The 15,038-nt window shown below is 38.3% G+C and overlaps 1 protein-coding gene across 18 annotated transcripts in view; it reads right to left on the bottom strand.

The window, feature by feature from the left end:
- The window catches only part of KLHL32 (kelch like family member 32), a 194,421-nt gene that overhangs the window by 57,780 nt on the left and 121,603 nt on the right, over positions 1 to 15,038 (bottom strand). For 16 of the 18 annotated variants that reach the window (XR_010599548.1, XR_010599547.1, XR_010599545.1 and 13 more), the window contains one exon: positions 3,447 to 3,662. The exons of the other annotated variants lie outside the window; for them this stretch is intronic. Coding sequence is in view for 8 of the 16 variants with exons in the window: in XM_008164869.4 (XP_008163091.2) it covers positions 3,447 to 3,662 (216 nt within the window). In the remaining 8 variants the exon portion in view is untranslated. Of the gene's footprint in view, positions 1 to 3,446; positions 3,663 to 15,038 lie in introns of those variants that run through there. 18 annotated transcript variants of the gene reach the window in all.

Genomic DNA, 15,038 nt, shown 5'->3' with positions numbered 1-15,038 from the left:
CTGGTACTAGATTTCTCTGGGAACATGTATTACTGTATAAGGTTGGTTACCTTTTAAATTATCAAAGGAAAGAAATCAGCTGCTTCCTTAAAGTAGAGCCAATGAGCCCTTTTAGAAATAGCCAATTATGAGAAAATTGACTTTCCACCTAATGATAATCTAGACATTTATATCCTCATCTGGAAAGCATTTACAACAACTTGTGAATAAATATCAGTGTTGATCATCTCAGTTAAACATATGACAAGGGAAGGACAAGCTCAAAGAATTATTCACTTTTGTTTTAACTTTCTCGGGATTTTTCTTGTCTTTTCTGTATTTCTATTTAATTCTCTCTTCCCACCTGGATCCATTATTACACACACTTTAATGGGGCACACAAGCCATGAATCATACACACCTGCAATGATCCATCAAAGTAGCATTTAAATATTCCACATAGTAGTTGAATGTAACAATCTATATGGAAAAATCAATAAAATATAGATTCCAAAACACTAACGCCAATGTCCCCTTCTTACACTTATGTTTTCAGGAACTGGTAGCCTCCTCTACTCTAGTCATTTGTTTAGAAGAAACTCTATTTATTCCCGCTCCTCCTAATCACCATTGTTATTGTTTTAGCACAGTTAAAGTAAGGTTAGAAAAATTCAGAGTTCACATTGAAAAAAATAGTATTTCTGTATTCCTTGTAGTTATCTTTACAAAGGAGAGCCCCATTTAGGCTGGGAAAATGAGGTTCATAAGATTTTTCTGTTAATCACAGTGCACTTTTTACTAAGGAGTGCACTACTACTTACTTTATTCACTATATCCTTCATAAAATCTTGGCTTTCTTTCCAAGATGATCTAGGAGAATTATCACCATAGTACTGTAGAATCTTACTGAACATTAGTCATATTTTGGTGTGTGCTAGAAGCCAATATTACTGTTAAACTTTCCAAAATATGTCTTGCTTAAGGATGTAGTTCACAACATTCAATCAACTGGGGAATCCACAATCAACAACCTAACAAAAAACTAGCATGGACCACACATGAGCTACAGTAGATTTTAGCTTTCATCTACAGCAAAACTACATCAGTTATCCCAAAGCCAAACTTTCTATGTTTTTCTTTTAACTGTCTTAATCTTTATGTACATTGGGCTTGATTCACCCAGGGGATGCTGTGATTTAAACCTCGCTGCACCAGTAAAAGTAGTAGTGCCCTGGGGACACTGTGATCCTCTCCAGGGACCCTGCGTTGGGAGGGTAGCTTTAATTTGTGGTTGGAATATCATGTGAGGCCCACTGGTGAAGTTGCCTTGGGGACATGTTGCATCAATGTTGTCATAATGTGTGTGTATCTGTGTGTTTTGGGGATGTTACACTAGTTACAGGTAGGACACATTAATCAAATAGTAGTATCCCTCATCAGCTTTTCTATTATCTGCCCCACTTTGTGCCAATTTCCTCTTGCTTCCCCAACACCTCCTGCTCTGCTGTTCTTCTGCAAGACATGGGATAGGGATTTGTCAAAGTCAATGAGCACTTTATTACAGGGAGAGTGCTCAGTAATGAACAATTCAGCAATTTAATGAGATTCTGTAGATCTGTCTCCAGCCTGTCCATCAAGTTTCACTTCTATAAAGCACCCTGACACTAATCCTCTGGCATACCCAATCTTCACCCTGGGCTGAATATTAGATTCTTCCATGGTATATTGCATTACCACTATAACCTTAGCAAAAATGATGAACTTAACTACACTTGAGGCAATATAGCTGGTCTGATTTGATTTTCCTCTATTGGGTTGACTATGAGGGAATTATTTATTTACTAAGATAAAGCAAAAAACAGTTTCTTATTGCCTGCTGAATGCCTAAATTGGTAAATATTTATGTGTGTCTTTTAATTCATTCTGGAGAAGCAGAAATAAAATATATATTTTTTCTGCCCGCAGCAGAAAACTAGTTTAAAACATTCTACATAACAGCATTAGTAACCTTTAGAGAGGCAATTATGATAATACTTAAATGGACAGTGTAGAGTTTGTTGTCACTCAAAAAGAAGCACATTATCACGGCTGTACATAGCAGTATCTGCAGTGTGACCTGCAACACTGGCATAGACTATCATATTTGCTACATGGAGTGTCCACCCTACTGTCGCGGAGGCCATTAAGAAAACCTTTTCCAGATTTGTCCCACAGGGCAAGGCCAGGGTCACAGTACCAGAGACCTAAGAACTTCCACTTACTAGACTGGAAATGGCAAACGTGGGGAGAACGCATGCCATACCGCACTGACCAGTGCCAGCATGCTATTTAATGAAGCTTGGCTTTCTGCAGCATCTCTCTTATCCAAGATATCTCAAAGCACTTTACGAAACACTTTCATCTTGCAGTGAACCGATAATGAAAGCAAATGGGCCAGTCAGCAATACCCCCACAACCTCACTCATCAAAACTGCTCTACAGAGCAAGGGAATGAGGGCTAGGACTCCGGAGTATCCCCTCCTCCTTTCTAAAAGAGTACACCACCAGAGGATCTCTCAAAGATGGGTAGGCAGGAGTCCAAGTTTATATTTCAATTTTAATGGAAATAGCAGCTTTGGAAAAGACTACATATTCTACCCTCAAAATCTGAGAAATAAATCTGTGCGGTAGTCTCTAGAATAAAGGATTAAACTTTATCTCCACTCTGCCTTGGTAGTTTGAAGAACTTTGTTCTTACATAGCACTGCTCATCTGCAGATCTCAAAACACCTTAAAAAGTAAGGTAAGTATGATACCCCCCATTTCACAGATGGGGAAACCAAGGCACAGAGCGATGAAGTGACTTACCCAACATCACCCAGCAGATATGTACCTTATTAAGAGAGCCATGAATAACATTCAGGTCTTCTGATTGCTCGTCCTGTCCATTAGCCCGAGGGTACCTCCCTTTTTATAAGATAAACAGTATTCTCCAAAATTGATATATTTAACAATTTTTTCCTACCTTGCCCTGTCTTTCTCCCATATTGCATGATAGCAAATAAGAAACAAACAGCAGTGTTCCTGTAATGAATATTACAGATGTTTACTTCCATTATATTCTGGAGCTCCACAGATTTACAGTGGGATTGTTTCACAGATTTTTTTTTTTTTGGCAACAAAACATATTATAGGTTTTGGGCTGAGTGTTTCTTTATCATTAAAAGCTATTAAATCATATTCGGTATTATGCCACAACGTTGTTATTCCCCCCCCCCCCCGTTATACTAGGCCATACAAGTCAACCATCAAAAAGACTTCTTACAAATTAACAAATTGTATTAGAACAGAGCAGATCCTGTGTTACCACCAAAATCAAGTTTTCCCCCTATTGTTTCTTTGAACCTTTAATCATTTTAGTGTCTCCAGCACAACAGTTTTCCCTGGTTTTAAACAGTGTCACACATTACACTAACTGATTTCCTTACCTGCCAGATTTGCTCTTCGCTAAGGGAAGTGAGTCGGTCGCTCTTCAGGACCTCTCGAAGGAGACAGTATGGGAGAGTCAGGACTTCCTCCGGGTGACTCTTCAACAGCTCAGAGAGGTGTTTAACTAAGAAGTCAACCACTGCCTTCTCCAGCAAAGTGAGGTTGAAGAGGTCAGCGAGCTTATACAGGTCCAAGTAATTAAAGCTATTTAATTCCTGGGTGAGTAAAGCAAAACAAAAAATGTGTCTCAGAAAAAAAGGCAAAAGAGAAATGGGGGAAAATGTGACTTCAGATTGAGGATCATGATCTGACCCGTGTGAAAAAAGCATGAGCAAATACTGCAATTGCATGTGCAAACTAGGCAATTGTGAACAATAGAGGGTATTCGGAAATCATTTGTGTTGAAATTGCCTGATCTATGCATGCATCTGCAGCAACTGTAAGACATGCAGTTGTATGTGGACCAATAAATAAACCAATGTGTTTCATAGTGTATTACAAGAGCTGGCAGAATTTAACAGGTTTTAAAAAAAATCTTTCCACTTATTAAAAAGCTTTGTTACAGAACAATTGTTTGCTCTTTATTGTTAATTTTATCTACCTTGAAAAGAGAACAGCATGCACTTTCATAAATAAGATTTCTAGTTTCACTGAGGACTTCTGTTTTCTAGGCTGAAATTATGTTTCAATTTACATATATATCATCAGTGAATTAAAACAGATTTCCCTTCACCTCCTGCACCAACAGTATCCTGATTTGCCGCTTTTTCCTCTAGAAGCGGAAAAATGAACACTGACAAAAGCTGAGCTAAACCAAAGCAAAAGTACTTTCTACCCAGATATCAACATATCCCACATTTAAAGGCCCACATTTTCAGCCTGGCATGTCGCTGCAATTACTACAATCTGGGCAATTTACATCTCATGCTTTTCAAGATCAAGATCACGTCTTCATCTATGTTAGGAGAGCACCTATTACACTAGGCACTACCACAAACCAAGTAAAAAAAAAATTTAGAAAATAAACAACAAAGTAACTAGTCACCTGACTGCTAATATTTGTACCCACAATCAATTGCAGGTACCATTTTGCAGGCACAGTTTGCACCCATAAAAAGGGAGGCGGGACTTTAGAAAATGTAGCCTGAAGTGCAAACATGAGACTGTCTGATAATTAAAGGTAAACAGTAGTGGAACAAAAGTTTTTAAACAACTCAACACTACATCTCAATGTACCGTGAGAATCAGAATATATGGAATATTACCTTGTGGTAATTAATTTAGATGGAATATATAAGCCAAAGGTCTATAAAGGTCTAACAGAACCTAGTCACTAGCCAACATTAAATAATGTTAAACTGGGTCTGGGGTTTGATCTACAGAGACCTCAGACTGCTTAGAACATGGCAAACACGCCATTAAAAAGCCTTTGAACCTTTCATTAACTATACAGAAAAGAAGGAAAAAACAGTTAAAGCATCTGAAATGTAAAATATTAAACAAGGCAGCTTGGTAGAGTTTTTAGAAGGAAAAACCCCTCATTCCACAGTCTCTTAGAGCGCATTAAAGATGGTAATAACTGTCCTTTTGGGGAAAAGAAAAGAAGCTGGCTGAGATGGGCTAAAGCTGTTGTTGTTCCTGTTGTCATTAAGATCCAAAACTGCCCTTTTGAGGAAAAGAAAATAGTTAGTTGAGATGAACTGGAGCTGCTGTTGCTGTTGTTAAAGTCCAATCCCATTTCATCCAAGGTGCAGTTTGGAATTCAGCTGGAGTTGATATAATGATCCAGATGACATCACCAACCCTCTCTGGCCTGAGCTGGTAAGGATACCCCTCAAGATTAAGCCAAAGAAGGTCTAGGGTCCCAGGAAGTAGTGGGGGTGGCAGCCATGACAGTGAAGCTTGGTCCAGTAGCCTCCATCTGTTCTTTCTTTACCCCCAAAATCTCAGTCTTTAAAAAGCCACAAAGGGTATGGTGGGTGGAATAACCCATCCCCTCATTATTTTGTCCACCAATTAGGCCCACTATCCAACACACCAATTTTGGTTCATTAACTTCCAGCTCTATATCATCTGTTTTTAACAAGCATAATTTCAACAGTTTTTGGATTATATCAAGATGGACTTTTGGGTTTAGAGTAATCCAGTTTCTCTGTCTGGTTATCTAGCATTATTCCCATCAACATTTGTTATTATAGGTTATTGTGACATGTTATAAACATTTTTGACAGTTAATCTCTCAATTAGGGTAAATTTGTAAGCACAATTATCATAACACTCCCTCACTCTCCTTCCCATTCCTATTCTTACCCAGCTGAGCAATACGGGAATCAAAACTATACACAGTACCTCTGAATAATAATGGTCCAAATGGTCCTGCCAAGTACACAATGTGGAGGAGAATAAGACAAACTCCTGGAATAAACACCTAAGGACAAGGGAGAGTGAGCAGAGACTTCACCGTATCCTTCCCAACTCTGAAAAAGGCCACCTACAAAAACTGTGTGTTGCTGGCTCTTCGTGGGTTTTGGAGAGTGATAGAATCAGGGAGCAGTTGCTCTACAAGGGTCACTCACCTCTAAAACCTGTGGATATGCAGACAGAAATCCACATGGGAGTTAATGCTTTCTGATGTAGTATTAACTCCCCCCCCTGAAGCTTCTATTCCACACACAGAAGGACTAATCATGTAAGAGAGACAATGGTAGTACATCTCCTCAATGAGCTATTCTGCCATGGGAAAGAGGAGCCTAGAAAGTAACACAAAGGATCATGCAGACCAGGCAGAGGACCTAGAATCCTGGGATTTGCCCACAGCCCCTTGGGTTAAACAGTGATTCCTTCATTCTCAGTATGCGTCTGATGGAGTGGGTATTCACTCATGAAAGCTTATGCTCCAATACATCTGTTAGTCTTAAAGGTGCCACAGGACTCTCTGTTACTTCATTCTCAGTGTGTCCATACACCTCAGCTTCCTAAGGACAGCACAGCAGAAACTCAAGAAGTTATATTATATAGAGCAGGGTCAGCAAGAACAAATATATATTATTTGAGACATCAGCGTGACAAAGGACCCTAAATAAAATTCATAGAGTTTTATCGGCTTTTCTCTGTTTTTGCTCTTTGTTCCTGTTTTTTTCTCCCCCTCTCCTAATCCCAGGTTTTCTCCTACAATTTACTGCTCTGCTCCCTGCTACCAGACCCCTCATTGTCCCAGTCCTTATGCGAAAATTACAAGAACTCTCGTCAGTTTCACTTTGCTGCTTAGTTAGCATACGGAGCAGAGCAGACAAGAGGAAAAGACTAAATTACCTGAATTACACTTGGCTGCTCTGCTGGATGGACTGGCAGAGCCAAATGAAACTGACAAGAGATCTTGTAAATGGCAATTTGCTGCTCTGCTGGCACATAGAGTGGACCAGAAGGAAGATGGGAAAGGGAGAAGAGAATCTCCAGAAGGTTCTGGGTGCTACCCATGGGATAAAGTCTGCTTGGTCAGTGAATTCAATGGTTTTCCCATTGATTGATGGTAGAACTGCTACTCCAGGATAACCAAATTCCTTGTGGGGCTCCCATTGCAACATGCCCCCCCTGCATAACCTCCAGTTTGGGGCTGTGTATTGAAGGCAAATTCTATTTAAGATGCTACATTCTATACAGAATCTCTTCCTTATTTTTTAAAGGATCAGGAGCTGAGGTTTATGCATATTCACAATAAGCACTCAGGGCCTGATCTAGTCTCAAGAGCCACAGGTTTTCTGGTAGATCGTAGGATGCCCCACCTCTCCATAATGAGACAGGTGAGGTGAGGACAAATCCTCCCCCACTACTGTAGACTAGGACAGGAATTCTGCAAGTTGAAACTCCTGGCATTTCTTGTTTCCTACATGAAATGATTTTGCTCATAATCATGGGGAAACAGGGCAAGGGTTGACAATTTTTTGCACTCCTGATCCCCAAATCAACTCATATACTCATTAAAAATAGACAATGGCATTATAGAAAATCTTTGGATTTTACAGTAAAAAAAAATTATATTAATTAAATATTTGGATTTTTAATGCAATTTAAAAGAAAAATTTAATCTTCATATAAATTTCATTTTGACAGATGTATAGGATGTTATTTGATTGCTAATTAATAAAGAACTGACAAAAACATTTTAGAAACTACAGTAGTCACCACTGAAAATATCCATATTTGCTAGCAGTTATCACAGTGTGGTATCTCAGGTCTGGCAGCTATTCCCTATTCTAGGCATAGGGAAAGGTTGTGCTTTCTCAGATACCAACTGCTGGCAATTGCTGACCTACTAGGAGTTCTGTTTCCATTTATTTTTTTTAAATGACCTGTATGTATATAAATATCTTGCAAATATTTAGTCATTCTTGGTTCTCTTTAAAATGTGGAGATGAATAGAAAGAAAAACTTACATTCCAAAGACAGTATTGACAACCCTACGCATTCAGAAATCATAAACCAGTTTCCCAAAATCATGAGATTAAAAACAAAAACAAAAAAAACCATTTGCAGTTGTTTTTATTTGCTTTCTGGTTTTGAGCATGGAGGGTTAACATTTACATGCTTTTGCTCGCAACCATAAAGGGTTAAAAAAATTACTTTTGCTTTTTAAATGAAAGCTGAAATGCTCAAATAATCAGATGACTTCAGGAGCAGGGGCTTAAAGAAAATGCTAAATAGCACAAAGGTTGTGCTAAAATTGAGATAGTTGGCAACATAACAAAGGGCATGTCTACACTGCAATAAAAGACTGGCTCACAGGACTAAAAATTGCAGTGTAGACATTTGGGTTTGGGCTGGAGCCCAGACTCTGAGGTTTACACTGCTATTTTTTTGCCCCACAGCCTGAGCCCCATGAGTCTGATGAGGGGTGGATGGGGGTATGTCTACAAGGCAATTAAATAACGGTGGCTGGCCTGTGCCAAGTGACTCTGGCTCACGGGGCTTGGACTGAGGGGGTATTTAACTGCAATGTAGATGTCTGGGCCTGGGCTGCAGCCTGAGCTCTGGGACCCTCTTACCTCGCAGGATCCTAAAGCCCGAGCTCCAACCCAAGTCCAAACGTCTACACCGCAATTAAAAAGCCCCGCAGCCCATGTCCGAGTCAGCTGGCACAGGCCAGCCACCAGTATTTAATTGCAGTGTAGACATACCCTGGGTCAATTGGCCCAGGCCAGCCAAAGAAGGCTGGGATTTAGGCCCTGATCCTGTAAACACTTACATATGTGACGAATTTCAAGCATATGAATTATCCAACAGAAAACACAGTTTCTACTTTCTAGGTTTTTATATGGTCACCTCTTACCACGGTAGTTGAGTTAAAAGGAAGAGAAGTAAGATTATACAGCCAAAGATTGGGGAGCCAATGGCAATTTGATACAGGAGCTGTCTAAGCTGATGGGGATTAAGAACCTGGATTCATGTGAGACATTTGCTATATGTGCTAGCTCTGGAAAATGCATCTCTGCAGATCACAGATAGTACCGTAGGCCCTGTTCCACCTTGTCTGCGAGATTGGCATCCTATGCATTGAGGCAAGGATGCAAGCAATGTATGTCAAACTGAACTTCAGAGTTTTGCACTTGCAACCTTGTTTAGTCGACTTTGCTACAGAAAGGGATGTTCTGAGCCACTGGAATGCGGTCTTCTCTCGCTGATGGACTGTCAATCATCCAAAAAGAAATTTAAGAGACATGAACTTAAATAAACTGAGTTCTTCTGTAATGGATAACTTCATTTTTGGAGGTCAGCAATAAGGAGAATAAGATCAAAGCCTTGTGACCTGAAGATTAACTTTCCACCAAAGAAAGGTGAGCCTGATCGAACACCCAATAGAGTCAATGGAAAGTCTCCTATTGATTTCAGTGAGTTTTGAAATAGACCCCAGGTGCAGAAGGTGCAGCCTTCTGGATCTTAGCTGTCATGAGTAATGCTGGTCAGGATATTATTTATCTGCTGAAAAGAGCAAGGCCTTACACTCAACTTGATGGCATTTCTCTGTCTGAAACATAATTTTTGAATGCCGATTAATTCCAAAATTTCAGGGAATGTTGTAGGAATCAATAGGCAGAACCTTATTTATTTTGCTGAAAATAGGAAGAGGAAAATGGGAATCACACGGAGTCCCTTGTATCTGGGTTAGCAGAATCATAACCTTCAACCAGCTCTGTATCTATCTACTGATCAAAGAATTGGGTTAATGGCAGCCATTAACACCTTCCGGCATAACAATACTCCCATCTCAACCCATGGTTCCAATACAGTTTAAAATGATGACACCCTGTATGACTTCCCTCCCAGACAGAAAGAAAAGAATGGTGGGGGCAAGGGAGCAATGGGGGTTCACACAGAGCTGCTGGCAAGGTGGGTATGGTGGAGGGTTGCAGGGAGTCTCTGAAATAGAGGGGGAGGGTAGCACAGTGGTAATTTGTTTTTTGGGGGGGGGATTGAGAATGGAGGAATGCAATTGAATTTTTGTGGTGAAATTTCCATTTTGTCCAAATTTTGAACCAGGTGTAGTCAAGAGTCATCATCCCTAGACTGAGCATAAACTGAGGGGCTCAACAACTTGCAGATACTGATCAGCGTACTTTGTTAATTTTTAATTGTTGGGGTTCAGCAGAATGCTGACTCTTCCTCAGAATAGGTCAGCTTGACACAGAGGCTGAAATTAATCACCTTCCGGGGGGTTGCTAGCTTAGAAGGCTATCAATATATTTAAAAAGATTGGGCTTCTAAACAGAAATACTCACTTTTGACTCCAGAAGGTCAGATTTGGCCTTTAGCTTTGAACTTCACAACCATGGAAGCTGGTTTATCAGCTTTCTCAAAAGAAAATCATCCAATTGTCATAGCAATCATTTGCTCAAATCAAAATTATACTGGTATTGCACATTGCTATCCTGCTGAGGGCAAAAGTGTCATGCTGAGATTGTGAGATGTATATTACGGATCAGATAATCCATCTCCCAATCAGTGATAAAGCTTTAACAAACATATGACTATGGCAGAATATAGAAGCCTCTTCCCAAAGTTTCATTTTTTTTGTTTCAGAATCTCTCTCTCTCTCTCTCTATATATATATATGTGTGTGTGTGTCTCTCTCTCACACAAATATATATATAGTAAAACAGAATCACAATCAATACATCTGCTTCCTCTGAATACATTTCCAAACTAAATTCTTAACTAGATGAAAACCTTCAGATTAACAAATCAATGAAGTGTGCATTCTCTGAAATGGGCTACCCATTCAATTCTGTTGGGATTAGGCATAAGCTAGTTCTGACTGCATTCACCTCCAATGGGTTTTGTTTGATTTACAATTAAATGACAAGTTACTGCTTTGAAATAGCAATTACATAAGTTTAAAAGACATTTCTTAAAATAAATATTATACATTTGTACTACAGAATACTGTCCCCTAATACTATTCATTAAAATTATATTTTTAATAAAAAGTATTTAACACATAATTGAAAGCACGAGGCATAAATAAATTATGTAAAAAAGAATGTACATTGTACAAAGGCTATATGTGTTATGTCTTTTTATGGAGAGCTGAAAAACAAACTAAAAGAGAGCACATGAAGACTTAAAGAAGAGTGGTAGGGAAAGAAAGAGATCCAGTGTTTTGCTAATGTGATCTATGTTACTTTACTAACCCACATTCAGACTAAGTATATAGTTCTTATTACTGAGGTACAGTATAAGTGGTTGGTATATTCCATACCGAACATGTACCTCATTAAATAAATGAGTCAAAATGTTAGTCAATGTCTACCTCCAAAATGAACTTGTGTATCTGGTCCTATGCATTCAGCTCACTGTACTTTACTGAAGAGGGTTCCCCCCCCCCCACAAACTGCTCTTTTTAGTAGTGAGTGAATCCATCATTCCATGTTAAGCATCTTACTGGGCTTCTATGTTATTAATATCAACCTTTTGGCTGCCAAAACAATTGAATAATGAGCTCACATTTAAAATCTTAAGTTTAGAGGGAATACAAGAAAATCAATTTTTCAGACAAATATGTCCTAATAGAAAGACAATATTAAATGTTTACGTAGACTACATGATACTAACAGCAATTTAATAGAGGGATACAGAAGAGAGTCAAACAGGAGAAAGAACATTTAGAAATATTCTATTTCAAGTTCTTTCAAATCGATCTTTATTTAATTTATACTTTTAAGAATAATTGCATTGTGCAAACCACAGAAAAGGATATAAGTAACAGATTGATAAATTAGAGTTCATCATAACCAAGTGCACGCTAGAGTACAATATACTTCTAGTCCTGTGCTCTGCTTTATAAATAGCAGAAAAATCACAAGGAGAACTAAGGGGAGAGACTGCATTTCTTTATGACCTTATTTGAAAGATAAACTCCTTGGGGAAATACAATTTATTCAGATTATCAAGACCCTGCTGTGCAAATCTACAGTCTGGAAGCACACTACAGAGATCAAAAAATATTTACTTTATTCTGTTGGGTATAAAATCTTTTAATGAATGCATAATTACAGAAAAAGTGTATAGAGCTTTAGAAATTCCATTGCTGAGCCAAGCCATTAATATCCAAGGCATCATACCCAGTTGTGACTCCACCTGCTTCCTATTTGGATTACAACACAGTTATAAATCAAGGTATTATGTGACTACCCATATTGGTGCCACAGAAACAGATAGCTTTGTATTATTTCCCCTCTGCAAAATGAGATGACAACCAATGCCTGAAAGCAAAAACATGTCTTCTAAGAGTGTAAGCCCTTAGGGGCAGAGGCTCTGTCTTCGTAATTCTTTGAACAGCACCTAGCACAATGGACTCTTGATCTTGATTGGGGCATCTGGGCACTATGGTAATATAAATGTTAAGTAAAATAAAATAAGTAACAAATAATAAATAAATAATAAATAAATAAAAATAAGTAGATGAATGGTTAAATGTAATTCTGGTGTAAGTCAAAATAGAAATAACATAAATAAACTATTTAAAACAATGAAAAATCTGTAACAAGGCAAAAATACATTAGGTACTGTACTACACTGAGAAATCTAGTGGATAGTTTATCTTTTTAAAATAAGATTATTACAGAAGAGGAGCCAAATTCTGCCATTTCACACACAGTGCATTATTATTAACTAAGGCTCTGATCCCACAAAGACTTACTCATGTGCTTAACTTTAATGAGACCATTCAAGCTTGAAATCCATGCTAGTACTTATGAACTTAAACTTACGTATATGCATAAATCTTTACAAGACTGGGGCTTTAGGCCTCATTCTGAAACTCTTGCTCATATTGAGCATCTGAGTAGTCCCACTGATGCACGGAAGTAATTTTTGCAGAATCAGAGTCATGCTGGGATAGTAAGGGTTGGGGGGAGGGTTCAAATTCAAATCCCCCCCCCATATATAATAGCATAGACATAGATCTATATATATTTTTTGTAAGTAGACGAATGGTAACTGATCAGTGGCTAAATGTAGATACATATCCTTGTAGACTTAAGGGACACTATCAACTTTATTTTCTTTTAATTGACTAATTATACAAAATTCAATTTATTGGTAGAACATGCTTTCCATAGGAATTAAAAAACCTAGGATATGCTATTTTTTAAAAGTGTAAAGTTGATCTGAAATCTCTGCTGATGTTCTGAAGGATGTTCTGAGTTAGGCCCAAGATCAGCAACATCAAACAGGCTCAGGCCCACTCATTTCCCTCCTTCTCTATTTTCTTTCACACTGTGTCTGCTGCCTTTTCAGTTTCAGCTTTATTGCAGCTGTTGCTAGTAAACACTCTCTTTCAGAGCAGGGGGGAAAAAGGGTCTGTGATCTTCACAAAGACAGAGTATGAAAGTGATGTTATCATCTTAGTCCATAAGACTGAAAATGCAACTGACCACCACCAAAACCGTGAAACTGACTATACACAAAGTGCCACCAAATGTACAAGGTAAACCAACTGACAAAAAAAAAAAAAAAAAAAAAAAAAAAAAAAAGACGACGACATATTGTATCTGAGAGAGATTTCAGTGGTTACTTGTAACAACAATAGTTGTGTAAATTTTCAAGATGAAGGGGTCTGACCTTTTAAACGATCATGACTACAGAGATATCCATTCATTTCTGTTGTATATTACATATGCCTATTTCAGAAAAATGATATAAATGCAACATTAAGATGGCATAGTTCAACATTTTAGCACATCACATAATAGAAAAACAAAGTTTGTACAGCAATGTTAAAGTAGCCACAAGACATTTATGGAGTGTTTTCATTCCTGTTTACATTTCTTTAACTCCAAAGTGAGTTGGGCCATCCTGGGAATCCCACATGTGGCTGGCACAAAACCTTCTCTGTTGGGAGGTTTCACATAACAGAGGCAAGGTTAGCATTACTTTGCACAAGGAAAATCCTGTGGGATCAAAGTGAGTGCTACAGCAGAGGCCACCTCTTTCATTGCCTGCCCCTTCTCATACTCACAGTCCCAAGCTCTGGAAATCCCCAAACCCAAAGAGAGTGTTTCTGGAGGTTTAAAGACCTTAAAGATTTTACAAAACTTGGAGAGTCTCCCTCTTCTCGGAGGATACATCATGTGGGATGATTTGGTCCCTACTCTTTACCCTGGCAAGTATTATTTATGGACCTTAAATACGTTTTTTTACTATTTTTTACTCCTGTTGCCTGGCAGAGTGAACACAGTGACGGGAGAGAGCTGAATCCTATTTTGGCACATTTAGCATCAACAATCTTGTTAGCTGACTTCCAGTTACAGCATCTTTATTACTAGTGTCAGAGCCAGAGAGAACAAATTTTGACTTTCAGATCCCAGGCTGACTTTACAGGGTTGGCAGTTAGGAAAAAAAACATTTACCACCTATAAAATGAAGAATTTTGATAGAAGCCTCTGAAGAGTCAATAAATATGGAATGCCATAAAACCATATTCTCAGTCACTTTGTAGAATATAACCACAATTGAGGTGCAGAATGTCTGGGGAATTTTGCTCCTCTGTGAGGCACAGTAGGAGCGTCTGTGCCTGACAGACAGGGCAAAATGAATCTGAGATGTTACAAATGAGTGTGGGGACTTATTAAGATCAGTTTTAAAATATGCCACATGCTCTGAAATGATTTTTCAGTTGCTTATATCTTATTTTGCAGCTTTTCAGTTAACAGTGCAGCAAAGGCCCTAGTACTCATTGGCAATTTACATGCAAAACTTAAAATTTCAGTTGTTTTTGCATGAATTGTGTCTTAAAAATATGGTTACAAGTATTTATTTATTTATTAGAATTTTTTCCCCCTTCTTGAAAATAAAAAATAACTGAAGAAAGTTTCCTTAATTTTTTGAGAGAAGAAATTACCTTTAAACTGAGATCATGCACAGAAAGTTTCATGTCAAGAAGAAAGATTCATCAGAAATTTATGAGTGTTTATAAAATACTATTTGGAGTCTTTACTACCAACAGATAGCACAATCTAATATCAAGGTTCCCTTACACTTCCCATTATAAGACCCCATTTCATTTGCTCATTTCCCCCCCTCCCCCACCTAGGCTG

This window comes from Chrysemys picta, chromosome 3 (assembly GCF_011386835.1).
Source record: "Chrysemys picta bellii isolate R12L10 chromosome 3, ASM1138683v2, whole genome shotgun sequence".
Taxonomy (NCBI): domain Eukaryota; kingdom Metazoa; phylum Chordata; order Testudines; family Emydidae; genus Chrysemys; species Chrysemys picta.
The sequence above is the reverse complement of the archived record's forward strand: the minus strand, read 5'-3'. Positions and strand labels throughout refer to the sequence as shown.